This window comes from Ambystoma mexicanum, chromosome 2p, assembly GCF_040938575.1.
Source record: "Ambystoma mexicanum isolate Mex_15411 chromosome 2p, UKY_AmexF1_1, whole genome shotgun sequence".
In the NCBI taxonomy this organism is placed as follows: Eukaryota; Metazoa; Chordata; class Amphibia; order Caudata; family Ambystomatidae; genus Ambystoma; species Ambystoma mexicanum.
In genome coordinates this window covers 607,794,655-607,816,881 of record NC_090923.1, presented here as the reverse complement: position 1 = coordinate 607,816,881, position 22,227 = coordinate 607,794,655, and the positions used below count along the sequence as shown (strand labels likewise).

The 22,227-nt window shown below is 46.1% G+C and overlaps 1 protein-coding gene across 2 annotated transcripts in view; it reads left to right on the top strand.

Annotated features, from left to right (window-relative positions):
- Positions 1–22,227, top strand: part of SLC38A3 (solute carrier family 38 member 3) — a 558,646-nt gene that overhangs the window by 386,675 nt on the left and 149,744 nt on the right. For both annotated transcript variants that reach the window (XM_069644136.1, XM_069644135.1), the window contains exons 6-7: positions 12,450–12,542; positions 13,560–13,641. In XM_069644136.1, the coding sequence (XP_069500237.1) occupies positions 12,450–12,542; positions 13,560–13,641 (175 nt within the window). The remainder of the gene's footprint in view (positions 1–12,449; positions 12,543–13,559; positions 13,642–22,227) is intronic.

The following is a 22,227-nucleotide window of genomic DNA, read 5'->3' as shown; positions in this document are numbered from 1 at the left end:
CCTGTAGGCCTCTGCACCATGGGCCTCTTTCGAGGGGTATTTCTAAATTCTACCATAGGAAAAGTGTTGGGCTTGCTGAAAATGTGTAATATTGCGCCACTAGGACAATTATTTCCAGGGCCTCTTTTGGTTCCCAGTCCACCCATGGAAGAAGGAGGTTATTTGATTATGGAGGCCCAAGAGGAGTTCAACATAGGACAGTAAAGTACCATTGGGTGGGGGGCAGCAGCTAGACATTCAGATGTACAGGCAAAGAGGTCAGGAGTAAAAGTAGAGAAGGAAGAGAAGATGTTGGTATTGTTCACAAAATGGAGATGGGAAAACCCAAAGTTGAAGATGAGTTGCCCGATGGAGGAGGTGTAAAGAGACCAAGGATGGAGCACTAGGGGACGCCAACAGGGAGAAGAGTTGGGTCAGAGGTATCCATGTTTCAAGAGGTAAGAGGCCATCCATTCCATTGCTTTGCCTTGGATGTCAAGGTCACAGAGGGTCTGAAGAAGAAGTCTAGTAAGATTAGGACATTACATAGTTTGGAGTGGTGAGTGAAGGTTTGAAAGTGAGAGAAATCAGTGAGGGTTGAGTGGAATGCCAGGTATGACAATCTGACTAGAGAAGGTCCATGACATCGTCCAAGTATGCGGAGATCCTTTTAAAAACGCGACCATTGAAGACTCTTAGAAGTGAGGGAGGCGAGATACAGGTCAGTAGTAGGTAGGATTGTCCGGGACAGCTAAGGGCTTTTTAAGGAAAGGAAGAATAGTTGTCACCTTGAAGCTGGCTGCAAAAACACCAAGAGAAAGGGAGGGATAAGGAGGGGGAAAGGTGGGAACAGGTGAGAAGTGCAAGCTCCTTAACTATCTGAGAGGCAAACACAACATCAGGGGTGCAAGAGGGGTTGGCAGCCCCGGTCCCGAGGATGGGGACTGCATGAAGCAAGAAAGTTGTGGGTAGGGGAAATAAGCATAACGGGGAGGTAGTAAATATGGAGAGAAGAAAGCAGGGGAGGATAGGAGAGTAGGAAGGGTTTCCCGGATTTTGCAATTTTAGGAGGTTAGAAGTTGGCAAAGTAATTAGCAGAGAGAAGAAGTGATAACTCTGAATGGTGTGTAGTTTAGAGTAACACTCTTTGCCTATCCATATTTTTCCAATAGCCCTACAGTACTACTGGTATTACTGAAGCCCAGCACACATATCTACAAAGCTATCACTGCCATTGTATACTCTGCTGATCCCAATGCACCTCAATTCTTTGGGACAATGGTCATCTTTGCTACTTACGATTGAAAAGCATCAAACCTTATATGGCACACAACACCCTCCTTACTACGCCCCCCAAGCATGCTATCGCCCATCAGTGTTTCACTTGCTCTTTCATTCTTCTTCTGCGTAGCAACACTCATGTAGCTGCTGGGCTGATATGTGGTACAATATCTAGATTGTGCAGATGATGTACGAATGATGGCGAAAGTGCACCCTGCAGCTTCTGCAAGCAATTCCACGTGTAGGGCCTTTGTGGTAGACATGTGATCATGGATGGTAAAATGCTCGAAAAACTGATATTATCATGATTGGAGCCACAGCCCAAGACTGCCCAAGGGAAGCATGAAATGACTAACTGGACCCTGCTCCACTCCCATTATCCATGTGGGGAACCTAGGGGTCCCTAAGTGCTGTCATAGGAACCACAGATTGGACTCGTTTTGAAAAATATTTTTCAATGTATACAACTTGTATACAGAATCCATCCTCAGCTTCATGCATATGTGGCACTGCGTATAGGCAAACCTAGCATTAGTTATTTCTTGCCAGCGCTGCCCTAATAGTATATTCCTTGGACTTGCAGCAGCTCCACACCACAGATGCCCGAATGGCAACTAAATCAGACTGTATCTGTATCTGGAGCACTTACCACCTTCCATTGGCGATCTCTTTTAAAGACCATCTTTAAGATGCCATGTATCACACACAAGGTGTTCTATAGATCTGGACCTAACTATTATAAAGGACCAATTTTGCCATTGCATCCTAGTCGTGTCCCTCTGCTCTCGGGGTCACTTTCTTTTGAAACCTAAAACGCTTCATAAAAACAGATTTGTTGATGGATGTTTTTTTGAGAAGGCAACTCATCTCTGTAAAAAACATCCCATCACTCTTAAAATAATTACTGATCCCTTTACGTTTAGAAAACAGCTGAAGACCCCTACCTCGAACCTAAAACATCCAGGTCATGCTAAATTGTATGTTGCTGTTCACAACCCGTGCCAAAAACTCACCCAGCTGTTCTTGCACGTCACAAAAATACAATTACATATTCAGTTTGATAATCCCAGTATTATGTCCTGTGAAATGCTGTTCTATGTAGTTTTACAGAGTTCTTTTTAAAATATATATATATATATATATATTTCTGATGTTTGTTAATCTGCTTAGAATCACATGCTGTGCATAGGTCCGACATCCAGTGGTCACTGCGGAGTATTGCATTTTGTTTTTCGTAGTCGAAAAGGGGACGTCGACAAGGCGGTCTGTAACACTATCCCTATAGTGACGTGCGTTGTACCCACAATCCTTCACGCGTCGAGGTCCCTCAGATTGTTTTTTTCCGCCCAGCTTCTGGTCGCCTTACGCGGAGCTCCTAGAGAGACATTGCAAAATACTTACTACGGACCTCGGTCCTTAATTATACTTTTATATTGTTAAAGATCCCTCCACTCGACGTTAGCTGTGAAGCTGTTTCTCCGCCGAGCAAGTTTTCGACGGAGGGGAAGAGATGGAGGGGATCCTTCGGCGCTGCCGAACACGTGGCCTGGCCTCGCCGGCCAACATACAGTAGGGAGAGTGGGGGTTCGAACTTTTATCTTCTCTTTGAGAATGTCTTTCTTTCTCCCCTATCTTTCCCTTGGGGTTGTTATCACCAGTTATTATTGCCTCAGCTATGGAGAGGACCCCTTTTAAGTTTTGCCCACGCTGTAGGGGCAAATACACTTGGAAGGATAAACACAAGCTCTGTAATCGTTGCTTGCCCCTCGATCATAAGGAGGACAGCTGCGCGGCCTGTAAGCTCTTGAAACCAAGAACTCTAAAAGAACGGAAAGTTAAGAGGTGGGCGGACTACGCTATGTCGAAGTCAGTTTCCTCACCCGCCGCCGCTGTTACAGAAAGTGACGAGGAGGGTGATAACTCGATGTCCGTTTCGGAAGTCATTAACCCCCAGAAAGAGCGCTCGCGCTCCTCGACGTCCGTCCCCGGCCCCGACGGGCTCGGCTCACGCCCTGCTTATGGGGATGAACACCCTGGCGACAAGGACGCACGTAGACCCCATAGGCCTAAGCACACAACCCACGGCTCTTCTTCGTCGAAGACGAAGGATCCATCAGCGCCGAAGGGGACGCAGGGCACTCCGGCGTCTACCTCAGACCGTAAGGGTCTCAAGCCCCACCCGCAAACGCAGCCGCGACCAGCGATTGGGCTTTCATCAAACACGGGCGCTACCTCAAAAACATCCGACGTAACGCTCCATAGAGCGGCCGTCGAGAAACAACGCGTAACGCAGGCAACGTCGACACCAGAGCCCTCTACTGACGAACTCGTTGTCGAGAGCCTGGCGAAAATTGTTTCCGAAGACAAACGTAAGCGGACGACGAAACAGACGTCGAATACCGCACCAAAAGCTATAGAAACGCCAAAAAAGCACAAGAGTAGCCAGGAACTGCCCCCTTCATCTAAGGGCACTTCTGAACTACCGGAGGGCTTTTCTGAGGGCGACGGAAACCTTTCTTCGACGTTGTGGGAGCGTTCTAAGTGTTTGGAAGGTGAAAACACTGATTTCCCCCCTCTAGACTACTCAGGGGTCCCCCATGAGACCCTTGAAAGACTCCATTCTTGTATGGAGAAAATGGAAAGGTTCTTGGGAAGCCAAAACCCACCCACACACAAAAGACCAAGAGAATGGCCCCAGGATGACCCTAGGGTCAAGATCCCTAGGCTGTTTCCCCTTTCTACAGACGTATATGACCTCACTGAAGAGGAGCAATACCTCCAGGAGGATGAGGAGGGTTTGGGTGGAGAGGAAGAACATGAGGAAGAGGGGTTTGAAGAAGATCCTTACACTAGTGCAGGAGTTTGTGAAGAAGATACAGCTACCTCGCAGCCCCGGCAATCCCCATCAGTGCAGCCTTGGCAATCCCCATCTGTGCACTCAGTCCCTGATGCCTCTCACCCTTCTCCTCCCAAGGATTCACCTATTGGAAACACCTCTCCCATAGATGACCAACCTTCACTTAATGCACTATTGCGCAAGGCAGCAGCGCATTTTGAAATAGACACAGGGGAAACTCTTCCTGACATAGACTTTGTAGAAAAAGTTATTAAAGAAAAAGCCCCTGTTAGTCAGTCTATTCCGCTCCTGGCTTCTATAAAGAGAAGAATAACTCCTTCCCTTTCCAATCCTGCATTAGTCAGAGGGGTCAACCCTCGGATAGAAAAGCTCTTCAACCCTTTGTCCTCTGACACCTTGTACATCAGAGGACATTCTATTCCGGACTCCCTTGTAGTTACTAATACAAGAAAAAGAGCGGGGGTACCACTATCCACTAGTGAGGCACCACCTGACAAAGAGGGCAAGAAGCTCTATGCACTTGGGAAGAGAATCACGACCTCCGCAGCCTTCTCAACTAGGATTGCAAATAACAATTCCCTACTAGCTAGCTACGCAGATGCACAGTGGAGCAAGCTGCGCAGCAAAGCAGAGGACGCACCAGAACCCCTGCGTTCACGCCTGTTAGCTATCATCTCAGAGGGAACTCTTGTAAACCAGTGCATCGTAAAGCACTCCTTAGATGCCGCAGAGACGGCTGGCCGTTCCCTGGTTCAGGGAATACTTCTCAAACGCCATGTCTGGCTGCGCAATTCGGGATTTAAGCCGGAAACCCAGGCTTCCCTGATAAATAAGCCCATAGAACAAACACATCTGTTTGGGAAAGCAGTTGATGAGGCCCTAGAACATGCGAAGAAGGAGTTTGATACCATCAAGACTCTTGACCAAATTTCTAGGCCCCCTAACAGACGCGGCTATGGCAATAGACGCTCCTTTCGTGGCCAACGCCAGCAAAACCAACAGCAATTTTACTCTGCTACCAACTGGCCCTCTAACCAGGGTAACAACCAGTCAGTCAAAGAGGCCAACGCCGTGGCAAAGGAAGAGGTTGCGGCTCCAGCCCCAAAGGTTCCACGCCCAATACCAACAAATGACCCGAAGATTCGGTTCCCCTCCCATGCATCACCGGTCGGGGGCCGGCTAACATCGTTCCTATCAGCATGGGAGGAAATATCGTCAGACCGCTGGGTTTTATCCACCATAGCCCACGGATACTGCATCGAATTCAATGGTTCCCCGAAGTACAGACCCCCACGGAACCGACGCATGACACCGGAACACCTCACCATTCTTCTTCAAGAAGTAGAAGAGCTACTGAAAAAAGAAGCTATAGAGGCTGTCCCCCTTCTCAGGTAACAGAAGGTATTTATTCAGTGTACTTCCTTGTACCCAAAAAGGACTTAACTATGCGCCCTGTATTAGATCTGCGCCCGCCGAACAAGTTTGTCAAACCTCAAAAGTTTCGTATGGTGACCTTGCAGGAAGTAATCCCAATGTTATCACAAGGGGATTACATGACAACACTAGACATGAAAGATGCATACTTTCATATTTTAATGTTGCCAGCGCACAGAAAATACCTCAGGTTCAAGATAGAGAACAAGCACTACCAGTTCAGAGTACTACCCTTCGGGATAGCATCTGCACCAAGGGTATTCACGAAAGTACTGGCAGTGGCAGCGGCCCACCTACGCAGGTTATCCATCCCGGTATACCCTTACCTCGACGACTGGCTCATAACAGGGGATTCTTACAAAACATGCTTCTCCAATACCCAAAAGACCGTAGACCTTTTGTCCCAACTGGGCTTCTCCATCAACGAAAAGAAGTCCAGCTTAGACCCCAGCCAAATCAAACAATTCCTAGGGGCTCTAATTCGAACAAAGGACGGCCTCATCTTCCCCTCCAACGAGAGGGTCCAAAACATGCTGTTTCAGATCCCCCATTATGTGGCAGGTCGAGAGGTGACGGTACGCAAAGCAATGCGCTTGCTAGGGATGATGGCGTCATGTATTTATTTGGTACCTCACACGCGCCTGCGCATACGCCCAATGCAAGAGTGGCTCTACAGCCAGTGGTGTCAGGCCAGCGGACAATGGGACGATCTAGTGGTGGTCTCGCAGGCCTTGGTTCTCTCGCTACGGTGGTTGACAAAAGAAAACCTGTTATTAGGGAAAACTTTTGCCACACCCGCAGTGGAAGCCACTCTAACCACAGACGCATCCCTTACAGGATGGGGGGGCTCACCTATCCCATCAGACTGCTCACGGAGCGTGGACTCCGAGCCTAGCATCCAAGCATATAAACCTGCTGGAACTACTAGCGGTGTTCAAAGCACTGAAAGCCTTTCAGGAACACCTACAAGGAAAGACAGTGATGGTCCTCACAGACAGCACCACAGCCATGTACTACCTCAACAAGCAAGGGGGCACTCACTCTCCAGGACTGTCCAAACTGTCCCAGAATATATGGAAGTGGGCTCTCAGACACAACATGTTTCTACTACCACAACATGTACCAGGGGAACTCAATCTGCTAGCAGACAAACTCAGCAGAGACTTCCCCCTACCCGAAGAGTACGAATGGCAATTGCACGAAGACATCGTCTTAGACGTCTTCACGTAATGGGGGTTCCCGGAAATAGACCTGTTCGCAACTCTGGAGAACTCACAATGCCAAAGTTACGCCTCCAGGTACCCCCAGAACCAGTCCAAGGGGAACGGTCTGTCGATTCAATGGTCAGGGAAATTTGTTTACGCCTTTCCCCCGACTCCCCTTCTCAACAAAGTGGTACACAAGATGCACCAGGAGCAGGTTACCATGATACTAGTGGCCCCAATGTGGGCCCGGCAGCCATGGTTCGCTCACTTGATGGAGATGTCCCTATCTCCCCCAGTGAAACTTCCCTGCCCGTACAACATGCTGTCACAGGACAAGGGCAGGACACTGCATCCATGCCCTCAGACCATGAACTTAGCAGCCTGGCTCCTGAGATCATAGAATTTGGACATTTACAACTCCCGCAGAGATGTATGGACATCCTCAGGGAAGCCAGAAAACCTAATACTCGCCACTGCTATTCTAGCAAGTGGAAAAGATTTGTCATCTGGTGTAGAGGTAAGAGCATCAACCCAGTTGACTGCTCTCCCACTAACATTGTTCTGTACTTGAACCATTTACTGGATTCAGGTCTAGTCTTCAATTCCATTAAAGTCCACCTAGCGGCACTTTCTGCATACACCACTTCCCAACTTAAAGTGTCGTGGTGGAAGATACCAGTTATCAAGGCCTTCATGGAGGGGGTAAAGAGAATACACCCTCCGATAGCTAACTCAGCTCCCGGATGGGACTTAAATGTGGTACTTTCTAGACTCATGGGCCCTCCTTTCGAACCCATGCAGAAGGCAACTCTTAAAGACCTCACTCTTAAGACTGCTTTCCTAATAGCTATCACCTCCATTAGGAGAGTAAGTGAACTACAGGCTCTTTCTGTACTAGACCCCTTCGTAACAGTTCACAAGGATAAGGTGGTTCTACGCACACACCCAAGGTTTGCACCAAAATTCATCTCGAAATTTCATGTAAACCAGTCAATAGAACTACCAACGTTCTTTCAAAACCCTTCCAGCTTGGGAGAAAAGAGTCTGCATACACTAGATGTACGCAGCGCTGTCATGTTCTACATGGAAAGAACCAGACCACTGAGAAAGACTAATCAGTTCTTTGTCTCTGTGGCGGCAGGAAGAGAAGGAGATGCAGTTTCAAAGTCCACTATATCTAGATGGATTGTTCAATGCATCACTCTCTGTTACACTCTTGCTAAGAGAGAACTACCCTTCAAGCCAAGAGCACATTCCACTCAAGGCACTGGGGCTTCCATAGCGTTCATTGCAAATGTTCCCCTTGAGTCCATCTGCAAAGCGGCTACCTGGAGTTCTGTACACACCTTTACAAAACACTACTGTCTAGATGCACACTCTAGATCTGACTCCCAGGTGGGACAGGCAGTATTAAGACATATTTTCTCTACTGTTCCTTCTCATAACCCACCGCCAACTCCGGGTACTGCTCGCTAGTCTATGCACAGCATGTGATTCTAAGCAGATTAACAAACATCAGAGGACAATGCATTACTTACCGTAAAAGCATTTCTGATGGTTGTATCTGCTTAGATTCACATGCGCCCACCCTTCCTCCCCGCTCGGATGGAAGGAACATAGACATCCTTTTCTATATTTCTCTCTTTTCTGTACTCACTCACGTCTAGAAGGCTCCCTCAGGGCAGAAAAATACAAACAGAGGGACCTTGATGCGTGAGGGATTGTGGGCACAACGCACGTCACTATAGGGATAGTGTTACAGACACGCCTTGTCGACGTCCCCTTTTCGACTACGAAAAACAAAATGCAATACTCCGCAGTGACCACTGGATGTCGGACCTATGCACAGCATGTGAATCTAAGCAGATACAACCATCAGAAATGCTTTTACGGTAAGTAATGCATTGTCATATATATATATATATATATATATATATATATATATATATATATATATATATATATATATATATATATGTATATATTGCTTTAAAGATAACACAAAGGAAGCAATAACAATAATTGCTACAGCACAACATATACATAAACTCATCAAAGCAATTATATTTACAAGGGGGGCAGACAAGAAAAGAAGAGAGAAAAAGAGAAAAGAAAGAAGAGGGATAACAAGGTTCAGCTAAATATATAAATTATTAAATGTACCTCATATGTCTTCATATCTGTGGTGCTGTCCTTCGCATGAAAAGACGCGCTCTCTCTCTTCTAGAAAGAAGCAACAAACTCAGTAGCCAATCACCCACACGGGGGTCTTCTTCGGTTCTTAACTCTTATTTAGAGGGAATGACACATCCAGGAGTGTGAGGGAAGAAGATGGAAATAGTGTAAATGTCCTCATGCCTGTGTTTATGCGACCTCCGATCCTCGGAGACGGAGCATGTTGTGTTTTTGCTGCCTGTATCTTTGAGGGTAAAGTACTTGATGCCATTGTTAAGGGACCACGGAAATAGAGGCACTAAAGAGCCCTTTGAATGGGCCTTAGAGTTCAGTGGGCTTAACGTTACCTCTACAGCAGCACTGTTTTATGGAACGCCTGGAGGATCAGGTAAAGGGTCATGAGTTAAGACCCTGCATGGGGCTTTTGTGAGAGGTGGACGTGGATAAAGAGCTCAGCTCTCTTCCACCCCAAATGTATATTGATAGCTACTATTTTAACCATGCTTTTTATTGTAGGTATGTCAGGAGCGGTTTTAATAATGGATTGTATTGTTTTATTGTTTTGGATAGCTACAGGTAGATATTGTATGTGTTTAGGAAAAGAGTTTCTCCTTCACTCGTGTTAATCAAATTAGATGTTGCAATGTGTGTGATGACATTAATGTGCCGATTAATACATTTGACTGGCATTCATAGCATTCACAAAATTTGACAACCCCTTTATTGTGGGTCCACTTAAACTATTGTAGTGTACACAATCAGAGCATAGTTCCATTATGTTGGCTGCTGTGATATAGTCGACCACAATATATGGCTGATTTACACCCCCCCCCCTCCGAAGTACATTCCCTATTTGCACAATCACAAAAAGTGGCACAATTTTAAAATTCCCATAAATTACATGAAGGGGACCTCTTATGTTTACACTTTTGTGCAAGCAAGTCCCTTGTGTAATTTTCATAATGTGCACATTTGAGTGAAGAAGGGAGGTGTAATGAAGAAGCATAATCTAATCGCCTTTATGTCTTACTTTTGCAGTACACCATTAAACAGTGTATTCTACCTGCCATTTATGCAAGGCAGGCAGCGTTTACAAGGTATTCCTAGGGAATCCTCCTGCTTTTTGCTTGTGTAAAAAGCAGGCAGATTCCATCGGAATCCATAGCGTTTATGCCAGCATGCAAATGCCATGCTGGCATAAATGCTGGAGTATATGTATAACAGGGAAGAAGGGGGAGGCAGAATTGTAATTTACAAACTGTGTGTCTTGTCTGCCATACAAATGAATGGAATGCATGTGCAGGGCTCGAAATTAAGATTGGATAAGCAGGCGCTAAAAGCAGCTTCTGGGTATCATGACGAATCTCGGGAATTCATCCCTTCTCCACAAGGTGGATCCCCCTGTGAGGCTAGGGAGGTCATCCTGCCCTGCAACACCCTCCCTAAGGGTCAAGGCAAGTGGGGCCTCACAGGGAGAGACTTCCCCTTTGGGGGACACGGTCTCCTGTTACTGTGAGAAACACCCTACAAAGCCATCTAACAGTACCTCTTCAAGCACATCCAGTAAATAAAGCTATGAAGAAACCACCTACATGTATTATCGTTGTCCAAAAACTCTGACACTCCTATGAAAGAAAAAAAAAAACTTTAATGAGACAACGCTCTGTGGATGAATATAGAATGCTGAACCAACAAAGAAGAAGGAAAATTGAATTCTGCTGGGTAAGTCCCACGGCTACATCATAAAGAAAAGGGGATGAGACAGAGGCAAAAGGGGGAAGTCCGCGAGATACAAAACTGCTTGCTGGCTTATATGAAGAAAAGAGTGGACGTGCAGTACCCTGTGGCCGAGACAAAGCAAACTACAGAATTGGACGCTTGGCGTTCCAAGATTGAGAGAAAGCAAAATACAGATAGAAAACTAGAGAAGGGAAATCAACACAGATATCATCTGTGCTTACAGAGAGGGAGACAACCCTGTGCTGGTGTAACCATAACCACAACCAGATGGTGACAGAGAATAGCTCCCTAGAACAAAACAGAGACTCCTTCGCTAATCATAGAGAGGAGAGAAACAAATGCGGATGCAAGACATGTTTATCCAGAAGGAGAACTGAGTGGTGGCGTGACCACAACCGAACTGTGGTGGACCAGGGGTCCTTTGAATAATGCTGATACCACTGTGCTAAGCCAGAAGCAGACTGACTCCAGTGGCAAGCAAGAAACCAGAGAGCTCGATTGTGCAGCGAGGCAAATGGAAAGCAACACAGGATTCATGAGAAGCATTTATTTAATTTTTTTTATTGTTCATGCACACGGTGCTTATACAGCTAAAATAGTTGTTTCAAAGAGCGAATCAGCGCATCCCACCACCCACCGTGTGAAAAATATTGGTCAATTCCCCGTATCTACCATGTTTGACACTGCCAGTTTGTCAACAGTTTTCACAAGTTTGTATTCCCAGTTTACACAGTCCCAGAATACATCTCGTTTGACAATTATTTATTTATTTGTTTCGACAATGTCTGTATACTACACTCAAAATTCGACCCCTTACTTATCATGGAGATTAGGCAGCTTCTTCAGAAATGGTGCTTGTTCATCTCGAACAGAAAGCAGACAGCATATACTCCTGCACTGATACGATTGGTTATTTATAACGCACTTAATACCCAGAGGTTTCTAAGCGCAGCATCAGGGATCAAACCTGTGTTTCTCCGTTTCCTCTTGCTTCCAAGGCGAGCACGTTGCCCCTGAGCTATCCTCCCAAGCCAACATAAAGGCTGGCAGAGCTAAGCGGCTTTTGGACAACCATCCCACTGAAACGTGGCTTTCCACATAACAGGAAACAGAGTGCCTATGATGACATTAGGTGACAACTGCTAAGCGATTAGTGGTGAAAAATGAAGAGCGAACTGAACCATGTAAAGAGCAGTAACAATTAATTAACACATTTCTTTTTCCTTGGGCATCATTATATAAACCTATGCTAAGGACATCCTGCAGTGCACCAGCCTACATGCTCTATGTGCCTAACTACTGTCACTGTCCAAACTGATGCTGGCCCTCATTACGACCCTGGCGGATTTTTTCCGCCATCGACGGACTTTTCGGCCATGGCGTAAAGTCCGTTTACGCCATGGCGGATGGTGGACTTACCGCCCCATTCCGAGGTTGGCGGGGCGGTAAGTCCCCATTGACCCATTTACCCTTCCCCATTCCCATTTCGGCCCCATAGGGCTCAATGGGAGTGGGGAAGGCGTTAATTACGCCACCGTACATTACGGTGGCGTAATTAACACCAAGGTCCCATAGCGCCATGGATTTTTACGCCCGCAAAAAGCGGGCGGAAAAGTGACCATGGCGCTTTGGGAACTCGTAGTTGGCGGTAAGGGGTCGGCGCAGCTAACGCTGGCGTAAACCCCTTACCGCCAGGGTCGTAATGAGGGCCGCTGTCTTTAGCAGGGCCTCTCTGATGCTGATCCTAACATTTGCATATCTGTGTTTTCGACCTTCAGGAATCAGAGCTTATGAACTGCTGGGATTCAGGGCCTTTGGCACGCCCGGGAAGCTGGCTGCAGCCATTGCAATCACACTGCAGAACATTGGGGGTAAGGCACTTTTGCATTATTTCAGAAAATAGACAAGGGGTGTTGTATTATATTGTATTGTATTGTATGTGGTATTTATAAAGCGCACAAGGACCATAAGGTTGAATAATAGTGATTTAAGAGTTGAAGGCAAGTTGCGAAGGAGGTCTAACAAGGCTTGTAGAATTGAGATGGCACTGCTGTGAGGAAAATCACAATACTGGGGTCCTTAGTGATTATACAATGGTACTGCTGCAGCAATGCCTACACTGCTATATCCCTGAAGCACCAGCATGACAGCATTATGATAAAGCTCACATTGCTGGAGCATTACAGCAGTGTGATGTGGTAGCACACACTAGTTCAGTGCCTTAGTAGGGCAAGGCTGTGAGTAAGCCCACACTGCTGTAGTACAGTAGCATCCACATGGCACTTCTGTTACTAGGTACACTTACACTATCCCACATACCACTGCTAGGAGGAAGTGCATTCACACTATCCCATTCCAGTAGGAAATTGCTAGAGTACTAAACATGCTCTGCTGGATGGACCCTGGGACTGTAAGAATCTTACAGCACTCCCATGGCAGTGCTTTTATATGTAAATGTTATTAACTACATTGTAGGCAATATTTCCAGGTACATCCTATACATAATTAAAAGTGCATAGTTCCTTAAGGTGGAAAGGGTGACAAGTACAGGTTGATACTTTTAAAGACCTATTCATATATCATACATTTCAACCAGGCTTGTTTCACTCTTCCAGCCTCTATATTGATTTAAATGGTACGAGGAGACCCACGCCGCTTCGGGCCGGTACTAGTGATGGGGTGGAGGTACAATGAAGCCCTCACTCATATAGCACTGAGGAGGCACTGCAAGGGGTGGAGGGCCCTGTACTCAAAGAAGACTGTGCTGCTCTTCATCAGATTCCTGTGTTGCCCCTCGTGGGCTGGGGGTGGGTTGGTATCTTTTAAGCCTGACTCTCCTAATGGCGATGTGCTCCGACAGCCTCTAACGCGCTCTCTCTTCCCCGCAGCTATGTCCAGCTACCTCTACATCGTGAAGTCGGAGCTACCTCTCGTCATTCAGACCTTCCTGAATCTGGAGGAGAAAACTTCGTAAGTGTTTACACGCGTCTCCCATGCGCCCCATGGGAGCTGCGAACGGGCGTCCTGCTCCCAATCCTGAGCCCCTAATGAAAACAGGGGAACCTGCCCTGGAAATGTGCCCCGTGAGTGAAACTGGTACACCAAATCAGGGTGGAATGAGGAAGGAGGCATACTCTGTGATTTTTCACCCACCAATCCTCTCCGTGTCAGTCCCATGATTTATGACTGCTGCACTAGCCCCCCTGTCTTTGCCCAAGAAGTCACCCTAACTAAGAGGTCCTCAAACTGTGCCGCTGGCACCCCCTGGGGAACCATAGAAGATGTCCAGGTGGGGCATGAGGCTTTTTAATGGACTTCTTTTAATACAAAATATAAGCACCTCTAGGATATTTGGGGTGGGGCTGGAGAAACAATATCTTCACTCAAGGGAGGCTCATCATACACAGGATTTAGATACCCGTACCCTAATCCACAAAGCATGCAGAGATGGTTCTTTGCACAGCAGCATTATCTGCTCACCCACTGGAGCACTGACCAATCAGAAATTGGGAAAACTCCGGAAAGGGTGATGCCCAAAGATGAACACTGGACGCCCATCCCACTCCGTCCACAACAAAAACAGAAACTAGTGTCGCCTTTCATGTCTAAGGGCAGACAGTGAACCACTTTTCCTGTCCCCATTACAGAGCCAACCTCTCTCTGCCTCTCGCGTGGCGATGCTGGCACTACAGCTTTCTACGCAATATGCTGAATGATCACTGGGTGGCACTGATGCGCCGGGGTCTGTCTGTTTCCCAAACTACTGCCATTCACAGAATGGCCACTGGGTGCCTAAGGTTCCACTTGAACATGGGAGGAAGGAAGCCAGCCAAGCAGAAATCCACCAGGACTAGAGCGAATCTTTAATGTTGGTATAATTTGTCATGTGTACTAAACTGCCATTGCTACTAGCCAAGTCCATGCCTTCATTATTGCTATCAATGGAAGGTGCTAAACACACGAATTTCTGTACAAAATCCGAAAGTAATACATCCCCACTCCAACTCTGGTGAAGCAGGACATACTTTGTGCAGGAGGACAGGCTGATTAATCGCTAAAGGGCCTTAAAGACCTTTAGGACAGAACATCATGGTTCGGCTAGGCCAACTGAGGACGAGTGTTGACAGGGTAACAATTGCTAACGAGCCAGCATTGCATGGGCTAGAGGACAATGAGCCTCATTATGAGGTTGCCGGTAAAATCCGCCGCTGGTGGTATTTTTTTGCATTGGTGCTTATCTGCCCCTCACCCAGAAGCTAATGGCTGTAACTTGCCTGATTGCCTAGGGTTATCATTGCTGTCTTACCACTCCCCTCACAGATTCTCAGAATGAGCAATACACTGATAGGCCACTGGGTGTCACTATTATCATTTTGTCTACTGAAACTCACTGAATTTCAGCCTAAACTGGACTGTGGACAGGCTCCTAGAAGTCACTGCTGCATCCCTGTCTGTCTGCAACTTCCTCCACTAGAAGCTCCAACGTGCAGGTCCAGCCACAAGCTGTCACTGCCCCACCAATGCTTTTCTCCATTCCCAACATCACTCTATGCCATACTCTTACTTGCCACTCAGCGCCGGGGCTGCACTGAAGCCTGCAATTCTCAGCCGTGAGTATCTCCTGAACTGCGTGATTACAGTCCGGTGACATTGTTGGAATGCTCATAATTCCATCTAAAGGGGGGTCAAAAGGGACTCTCGGTGTATTAGCTGTTCCTTTCCTCAGGATCCCAGCCTATCACTTCCCACCATTATAAAGTTGAAAAGGAGCAGTTGCGGGTACTAAAGAATGACAAGATTCACCTCCTTGGTGGACTGCATTAAACAAAATGGGTTTCTACAAGGGACAAAGAACAAACGCACAAAATGCACATACTATTAGAACTGACCATTTAAAGGTTGGCATTTGGGAGGCATGTCATTAATTGCCAACATGGCATAGAATTTGGTAAAATGACCCATAAGACTGCCTAGGGATTTCAATCTACGGTTTGAAGAAGAAACTGCCAGCTGTGCTGCACAAAAATAATACATGGCCGCCTGCAATATCTATGCACAAGTATGGAGATAATGTTATTTTTACAGGCTAGTTGTGACATTACAACTGAGCTGTAATAAGAAAATGACATCACAGCCACTCTCTAATCAGTTATTACACTTCAGTTGTGACGTCACAATTCCTGCTACTTGACCCACCAGAGAGAATTCCACCTGTCACTGCAGCACTCAAAGGTGAAAAGCTTTTCAAAATCCTTACTTGCAGAATAGTTTTCTGTGTTACTTTATAGACATTAAGTGACAAGGAACTGTTTATGGTAAAATGTGTCATTTGTGTGCTAATATCATGTGAGCAAGAATCTGCATGTATTCTAAAGCATGAAATACACTTTTTTTTCGATACATTTAATAAAGTGCTTGCACATTTTTCTGCAACAGATTAGGAGCTGCATTTTTGCTTTTTAAAATCCAAACAGATTCAATATTGATTATATGAATCAGCAAATTTTGGATCTCTTACAAATTGTATGCAAGAAGCGCAGTATAAAAGGGAATGTGGTCATGTATTATAAGGAATAAAATATCCCTTACCATACACAAAAAGGATATAGCAAGTGACCTTGAAGTTCTGTGGCCTTCGACCTTCGGCTCTCCTTCCACTATTTGGTCACAAAACTCTTTGGTGACTTGCAGTATCCTTATAACTTACATCAGGCGGTACTTTATCACATATATAGCTGAAAAAAGATGGTAGGGGCACTGGAGATATGAGCATTCTCTCAGCCCAGTGTTCAGGTTGTGAGGACACCTTCCTAAATCTAGATGCCTAGTTTCTTTACCTTCACTCGCCTTTGGGTCGCAGTGGTCAGGCTGACAAGTTCAATTCTTAGGATGGGATTGGTTTATACATGAATCCACAATACTTCACCATTTCTTTGAATAACAGGATCTTCACAGGCAGGTGATTATGAAAATAAGCTTTGTTTCATCGAAGGTTTTTAATGACCATTTGCAGGTGTCCAGTGCGGTTCACCAGTGAAGTCTCCTGGGGCATCCTGGAGAGCTCTACACTACCATTAGGGTCACCCAATATGTCAAACAACAACTGGGAATTTCCAGTACAGAGGTTGATGTTTATAACCCAAGGATACCCGTGTATTTACATAAGCTTCATTGGTTTCCTTCTATGGACATTAGCAGGGTGAACTTCTGATTGGTTGAGTGAGATACTGATTCTAATGGCGAGTGGTACTGAATGATAAGGATGGGACTGAACATTCAAGTTAGGTCCTAATGAGGCAAGAAGCCCCTCAGTGGTGGGCCCACCCTGTAGGTAATGGCACACTGCCCAAGTTAAGGGCCCTAACGCAGCGAGGATCCCTTAACAAGGGTGGCAGACTGTTACCTACAGGGTGGGCCCGCTACCGAGGGGCATGTCACCATTAGTACACGTGTAGTTGTCTACTCGGGTGCTAATGGTGTATATTTAAAATAAAACATAAACTTACCTTAGAAGCACGGGCCGACGCTGTGCAGCACTGTTGGAGAGGAAGTCTGCTTTCTATATTGATGATATTGGAAGTCTTCAAAATTGAAAACGGGCTTCCTGTCCAACAGGACTGCATGGCATCGAGCCACGCTTATAAGGTAAGTTTCTTTTTTTATTTAAAAAAAAAAATTCTTACCACCTGTGTAGGAAACTACACTGGTGCTAAGAGATGAAGTGGGAGGTGCAGCAGGGCTGGGAAGATGGCGCCGGCTGCCCAGGCAGCTCAGAACGTGGGCTTGGACTGTACAGGACAGCTGGTGTTCTAATCCTCCTTACTGACTGGCGCCCCCCTGCAGAGTGCTAATGTTAGTTATAAAATTCCTTTGGAATCACTAATGTACCTTTCTGAAGACAATCGGAGTGTGCTTCTGTTTTCCTCGGCTGCTTGGGACTGCTGCTTGCTGGCGGTCTGGTCCATGCAAGGTGAGAGGTCTGTGGAGGCAGTTTTAGTTCTGAGGTTTTGAGGCACAGGTTCAGGTGGTGATGAAGAGTGTCTTCAATTAAGAAGAGTCACTGTGTTGCCACTGCTGAAGAAGAGCAGTCATGCTGGAACTGGGGTATGGTCTTTACTTTCCAGTCCTTTGTATATTTGCAGTGTTCCTTGCTGTCCTTTATCTCAAGTAGCAAGCACGGGTCTCTAGTATGGTAGTTTGCTATTACACTGGTGTACAGTGCTTAAGGCTCTTCGTGCCCGGTCCTCTCAAGGGCAGGGTAGCAAGACGTCTGGCAAGTCGGGGAGTTTTGAGTGCTTTCAATTTGTCTGGGTCTGTCAAGTCAAGGGTAGGGGTTGCTGGCTTCTCAGTTCCCTCTGGAGACGAATGATGGCCACTGGTAGAGCTTTGCCATCAGATTGGGCCTTGAAAGAGGGCAGGGTTTGTCAAATCTTCCTCGTGATATTTATTAGGCTGTACATCATCTGCACCCTGGCTCTCCCACGCTGGAGACTCCGTTATTGATAACACACCTCACCCTCCTTTTATCTTCTGCATACAGAGAATTTCTCCTGACACGCAGGTAATGCGTGCTTCCAAACTAACCTCACCAAAACCAAAGGTTATTCTTATCTGTCACTCCATCTATCCCACCAGCACTCAACCCCAACCATCTTCTTTACAAAAATATGTGCAGTAGAGCTAGCATTGGCAGAAGGGTGCACTGCAAGACCACTTTACCTTACTCCTGGGATGAGTCCTAGGGTTTGACAACCTAGGATCTAGCCCCCTAGGTTACACAAGGAACTTGTGGCTGAAATGTTCTTTCACCTCCTAACAGTAGTTTGCATCCGTTTTAACATTTGGTTGTCCACCCAATAACCGGTGGAGCTGCCACTTTTAACATTTGCTGGCTTCTTGCAGGGCTTTTTCTCGACTTGTTCGTTCAGGAATGAACACACACTTAAGTCCAAAATTACTTTAATTCTACTTGGAGAATGTATGCAGTGCCATTCATGTTCTAAGTGGCATCAGAGTACTTTACGTAGTACAGGATAAACCTGTCAAGACATTCTAGGTTACAGAATCATGCAGGTATATTTCTACAGACTAGTATGAACTTATGCAAGGCTAAAGGGAACTGGGAATGAAGATACTGGTTTAAAGTATAAAAGGGGATATATAGGAGCATTAAACGTTTTTTGTTGTTCTTCCCTAAAAGTCTGGATTGTGGAGCATATGGTGGCTAGTGGAAATACAAGGCTGTCACCCTCAAATCCCCAAGCTACCTCACTGAAAGACCGAGCATCTGCAGAGGCCTATGATCCACCAGAAGCAATGAAATGCACAGGCATGTACTCGTCTGGTGCATTCAGGAAAGAAACTGAAGACCGGGCTTCTGTGACTATGTACCCACTCTAGAACACCAGACCTGCCCCCTCCCTTCTACATTTGAGGAAGGAGCTGAAGACCATCCTCTTCAAGGAATTACTCCTCCCTAACACCAAGGTCCACACACCCTCCACTGCCCCAGAACGTATCTGGGTCTGGGTCACCTGCTCCCCCCTGGTTGCTTGGAGATACCTTGGCTGTCAGATTGCCCACCATCCCCCACTGTGACTTCCCCTCTCCCTTGCAATCTTTTTCCCTCATCATGACTTGTAAAGCGCTCCTTTGTATTTGTATTTGTATTTGTATTTATTTTATTTGTAAAGCGCCTCCAGGCCCAGAGGCATACGGGCGCATAGGTTAGATCTGGTTACAGTTACAATTTGAAGTAGTCAATAAGGTAAGTTACAGTAAAGTTACAGGTAGGTACAATCTTGGTGATGCAGATGCGTACATACATAGTCTAGTATAAATACATTAATTACAAGAGTATGCCGGTGCCGGTCAATCATGGTGATGAGAGCAGGCGGTTAGGCTGTCAAAGTTGGGAAGCCAACACTTCGTGTTGTGTTTAAATAGGTTAAATGACGGTTCTGCTCGCAAGAGCACAGGGATTGTGTTCCATAATTTAGAGGCTTGTGCAGGGAAGCTGGTACCACCCGAGTTGTGAAGTTTGAATCTCGGTATGGACATGGTGTTAGCTTGTGCTGCTCTAAGTGGTCTTGAAGAGGTGTGAGGTGTAAGTTGGTTGGTGAGGTAGGCTGGTGCGAGGTTGGCCCTAGCTTTGTGAGTAAGGGCCAGAGATTTAAGGGAGTTTCTGTGCTTGACCGGGAGCCAATGTGGTTTGCATCTGGTCTCAGAGATGTGCAACTTTTTAGGGATGTTGAGGGCGGCCATGATGGCATTGTTTTGTATTACTTGCAGTTTGTTTATATTTTTGTGGCTAGGGCCTAAATAAAGGGCATTACAATAGTCTACCTTGGATAGACCTAATGCTCTAGTAAGAGTAATGCAATTGGGGGAGGAGATGAATGGCCTACATGCAGTGATCAGTTTACAGGTGTAAGCGGCTGATGATGCTACTGCATTAGTTTGTTTGGTGAAGGATAAGGTGGCATCGATGTACACAGCAAGGGTTTTGGTGTTATTTGACACGGGGATGAGATTGCCATCTATGGTGAAGGATCTAAATGCGGGTTTGAGATTTTTGAGTTTGGCGTGAGTGCCAAGGATGATCAACTCGGTCTTTTCATCATTGAGACAGAGTCCATGATGTGCCATCCATGCTTGGATTACTGAGTAGATTTCATTATGAGTTTTGCTGTCTGTTTTATAGTTGCCCGAGATAGGAATGAGTATCTGGGTGTCATCCGCGTAATTGGTATACGTGACACTCAGATAGTCAAGGATATCAAAGAGGGGCTTTGTGAATATATTATAGAGTGTCGGGGACACGCACGAGCCTTGTGGGACTCCACAGGGTACTGGTGAGGGTTCAGCAGAATCAGTGGGAGAGAAGACCCTCATGGTTCTGTTTGCCAAGAAGGAACTCATCCAAGCCGTGGCTGCGTCTGAAAAGTGTGCTGCAGTTTTCAGATGGTGACCAAGTCAAAAGCTGCTGACAGGTCAAGCAGTAAGAGGAGTGCAAGTTTGCCATTGTCTTTCAGGATTTGGATCTGGGTAGTGAGATCAATTAATGCAGTTTCCGTGCCTTGTCTCGGTCGGAAACCTGATTGCCTAAGTCCTAGGAGATTGTTTGATTCTAAGTAGTCCTGTATTTGTAAATAGGCTGCTCTGTCCAGTATTTTTAAAAGGAAAGGAACCGTTGTTATCGGCCTATAATTAGATGGGTTGACTGGGTTTTTTTAAGGAGTGGGATGACCCACGCATCTTTTAGGTTATCAGGTACTACTCCAGTTTTGAAGGAGGCATTGATGAGGTTGGTTATGAATGGTGCCAGATCGTGCGCAGCAGCTTTGATGATCGGTGCAGGGCAGGCATCACCTTGGCAATTTGAGGGTTTAAGTTTCCTGATGATGTTTTCTATTTCCCAGATTGAGAGGTGTGAGAAGCTGAAAGGTTTACAGGTTGATTTGAAAGGGGGTGATTTATTAGGCAGTTGTTTATAGTCCGGATCAGCTAGTAGTAGGGATTTTTTTGCATTGATTTTAGATTGTAGGCAAGCTATTTTGTCCAGTAGAGCCTTCTGGATATTACTACACCATAGTGCATCTGTAACACATTTGTCTATGGGTGCAATGGGGGATTCTAGTTCTTTCAAAATCTTAAAAAGTTCCTTAGTATTGGATTCCGCTTGTGTAATCCTTTTATTGTATGTGTCTTTTTTAACAAGAAAGATGGCTTCTTTGTAGCTAAAGGAGGCTATGGTCAGCTCAGTCTTATTGGATGCTGTGGGGTGTTTTTTCCAATGTGCCTCTGCGGTTCTCTTGGATTTGCGTAGTTCTCTTAACTGCGGCTTGAACCAGGTGTTAAGGTGCCGCTGTGGTTTGGGTTTCCGCAATTTTAGCGGGGCAATGGTGTTCAGTGCTTTGAGTATAGCCTGGTTGTAGATATCCACTAAGACTGTGGGGTCAGCATCTGAGTCGATATTGTTCAGGATGGGGAGTAATATCGGTAAGAGTTTATCAGGTGTAATATCTTTCTTATTTCTTGTGCTGGTGGCTGGGGTGATGATAGGCGCCAGGTGAGGTGTGTTGGCTTTGATGGAGAATGTTATTTTGTGATGATCCGACCAAATGCATGGGCCGTTGGGTAGGAGGTCAATAGAGCAATTGAGGTGAGTGAGCCAGTCCAGTGTTCTGCCTTTGATATGAGTGGGCTCGTGAATAATGTGCGTGTGACCCAAGTCAGATAAGGTGTTGTCTAGGTCATGGGCGTTGGTGTTCTTACGGTCGTTAAAACCAAGGTTAAAGTCCCCAAGTAAGATGGTTTGAGAGTTGGGTTTGGTATCTGTGGTTATGAGTGATGCAATGTCCTCTATAAATGAGGAGATGGGACCTGGTGGTCGGTAAATAAGGTGCATAGTTGCTGGATGGTTGGGAGATAGAGGTAGCTTGAAAGACAAGGATTCAGCAGAGGGGATTTGAGCGTCCTGGATGACTTTAATGTCGAATGTGTTTCTGAATATCAGGGCGAGTCCACCTCCCTTGGTTTGAGAAGTGTTTCTGT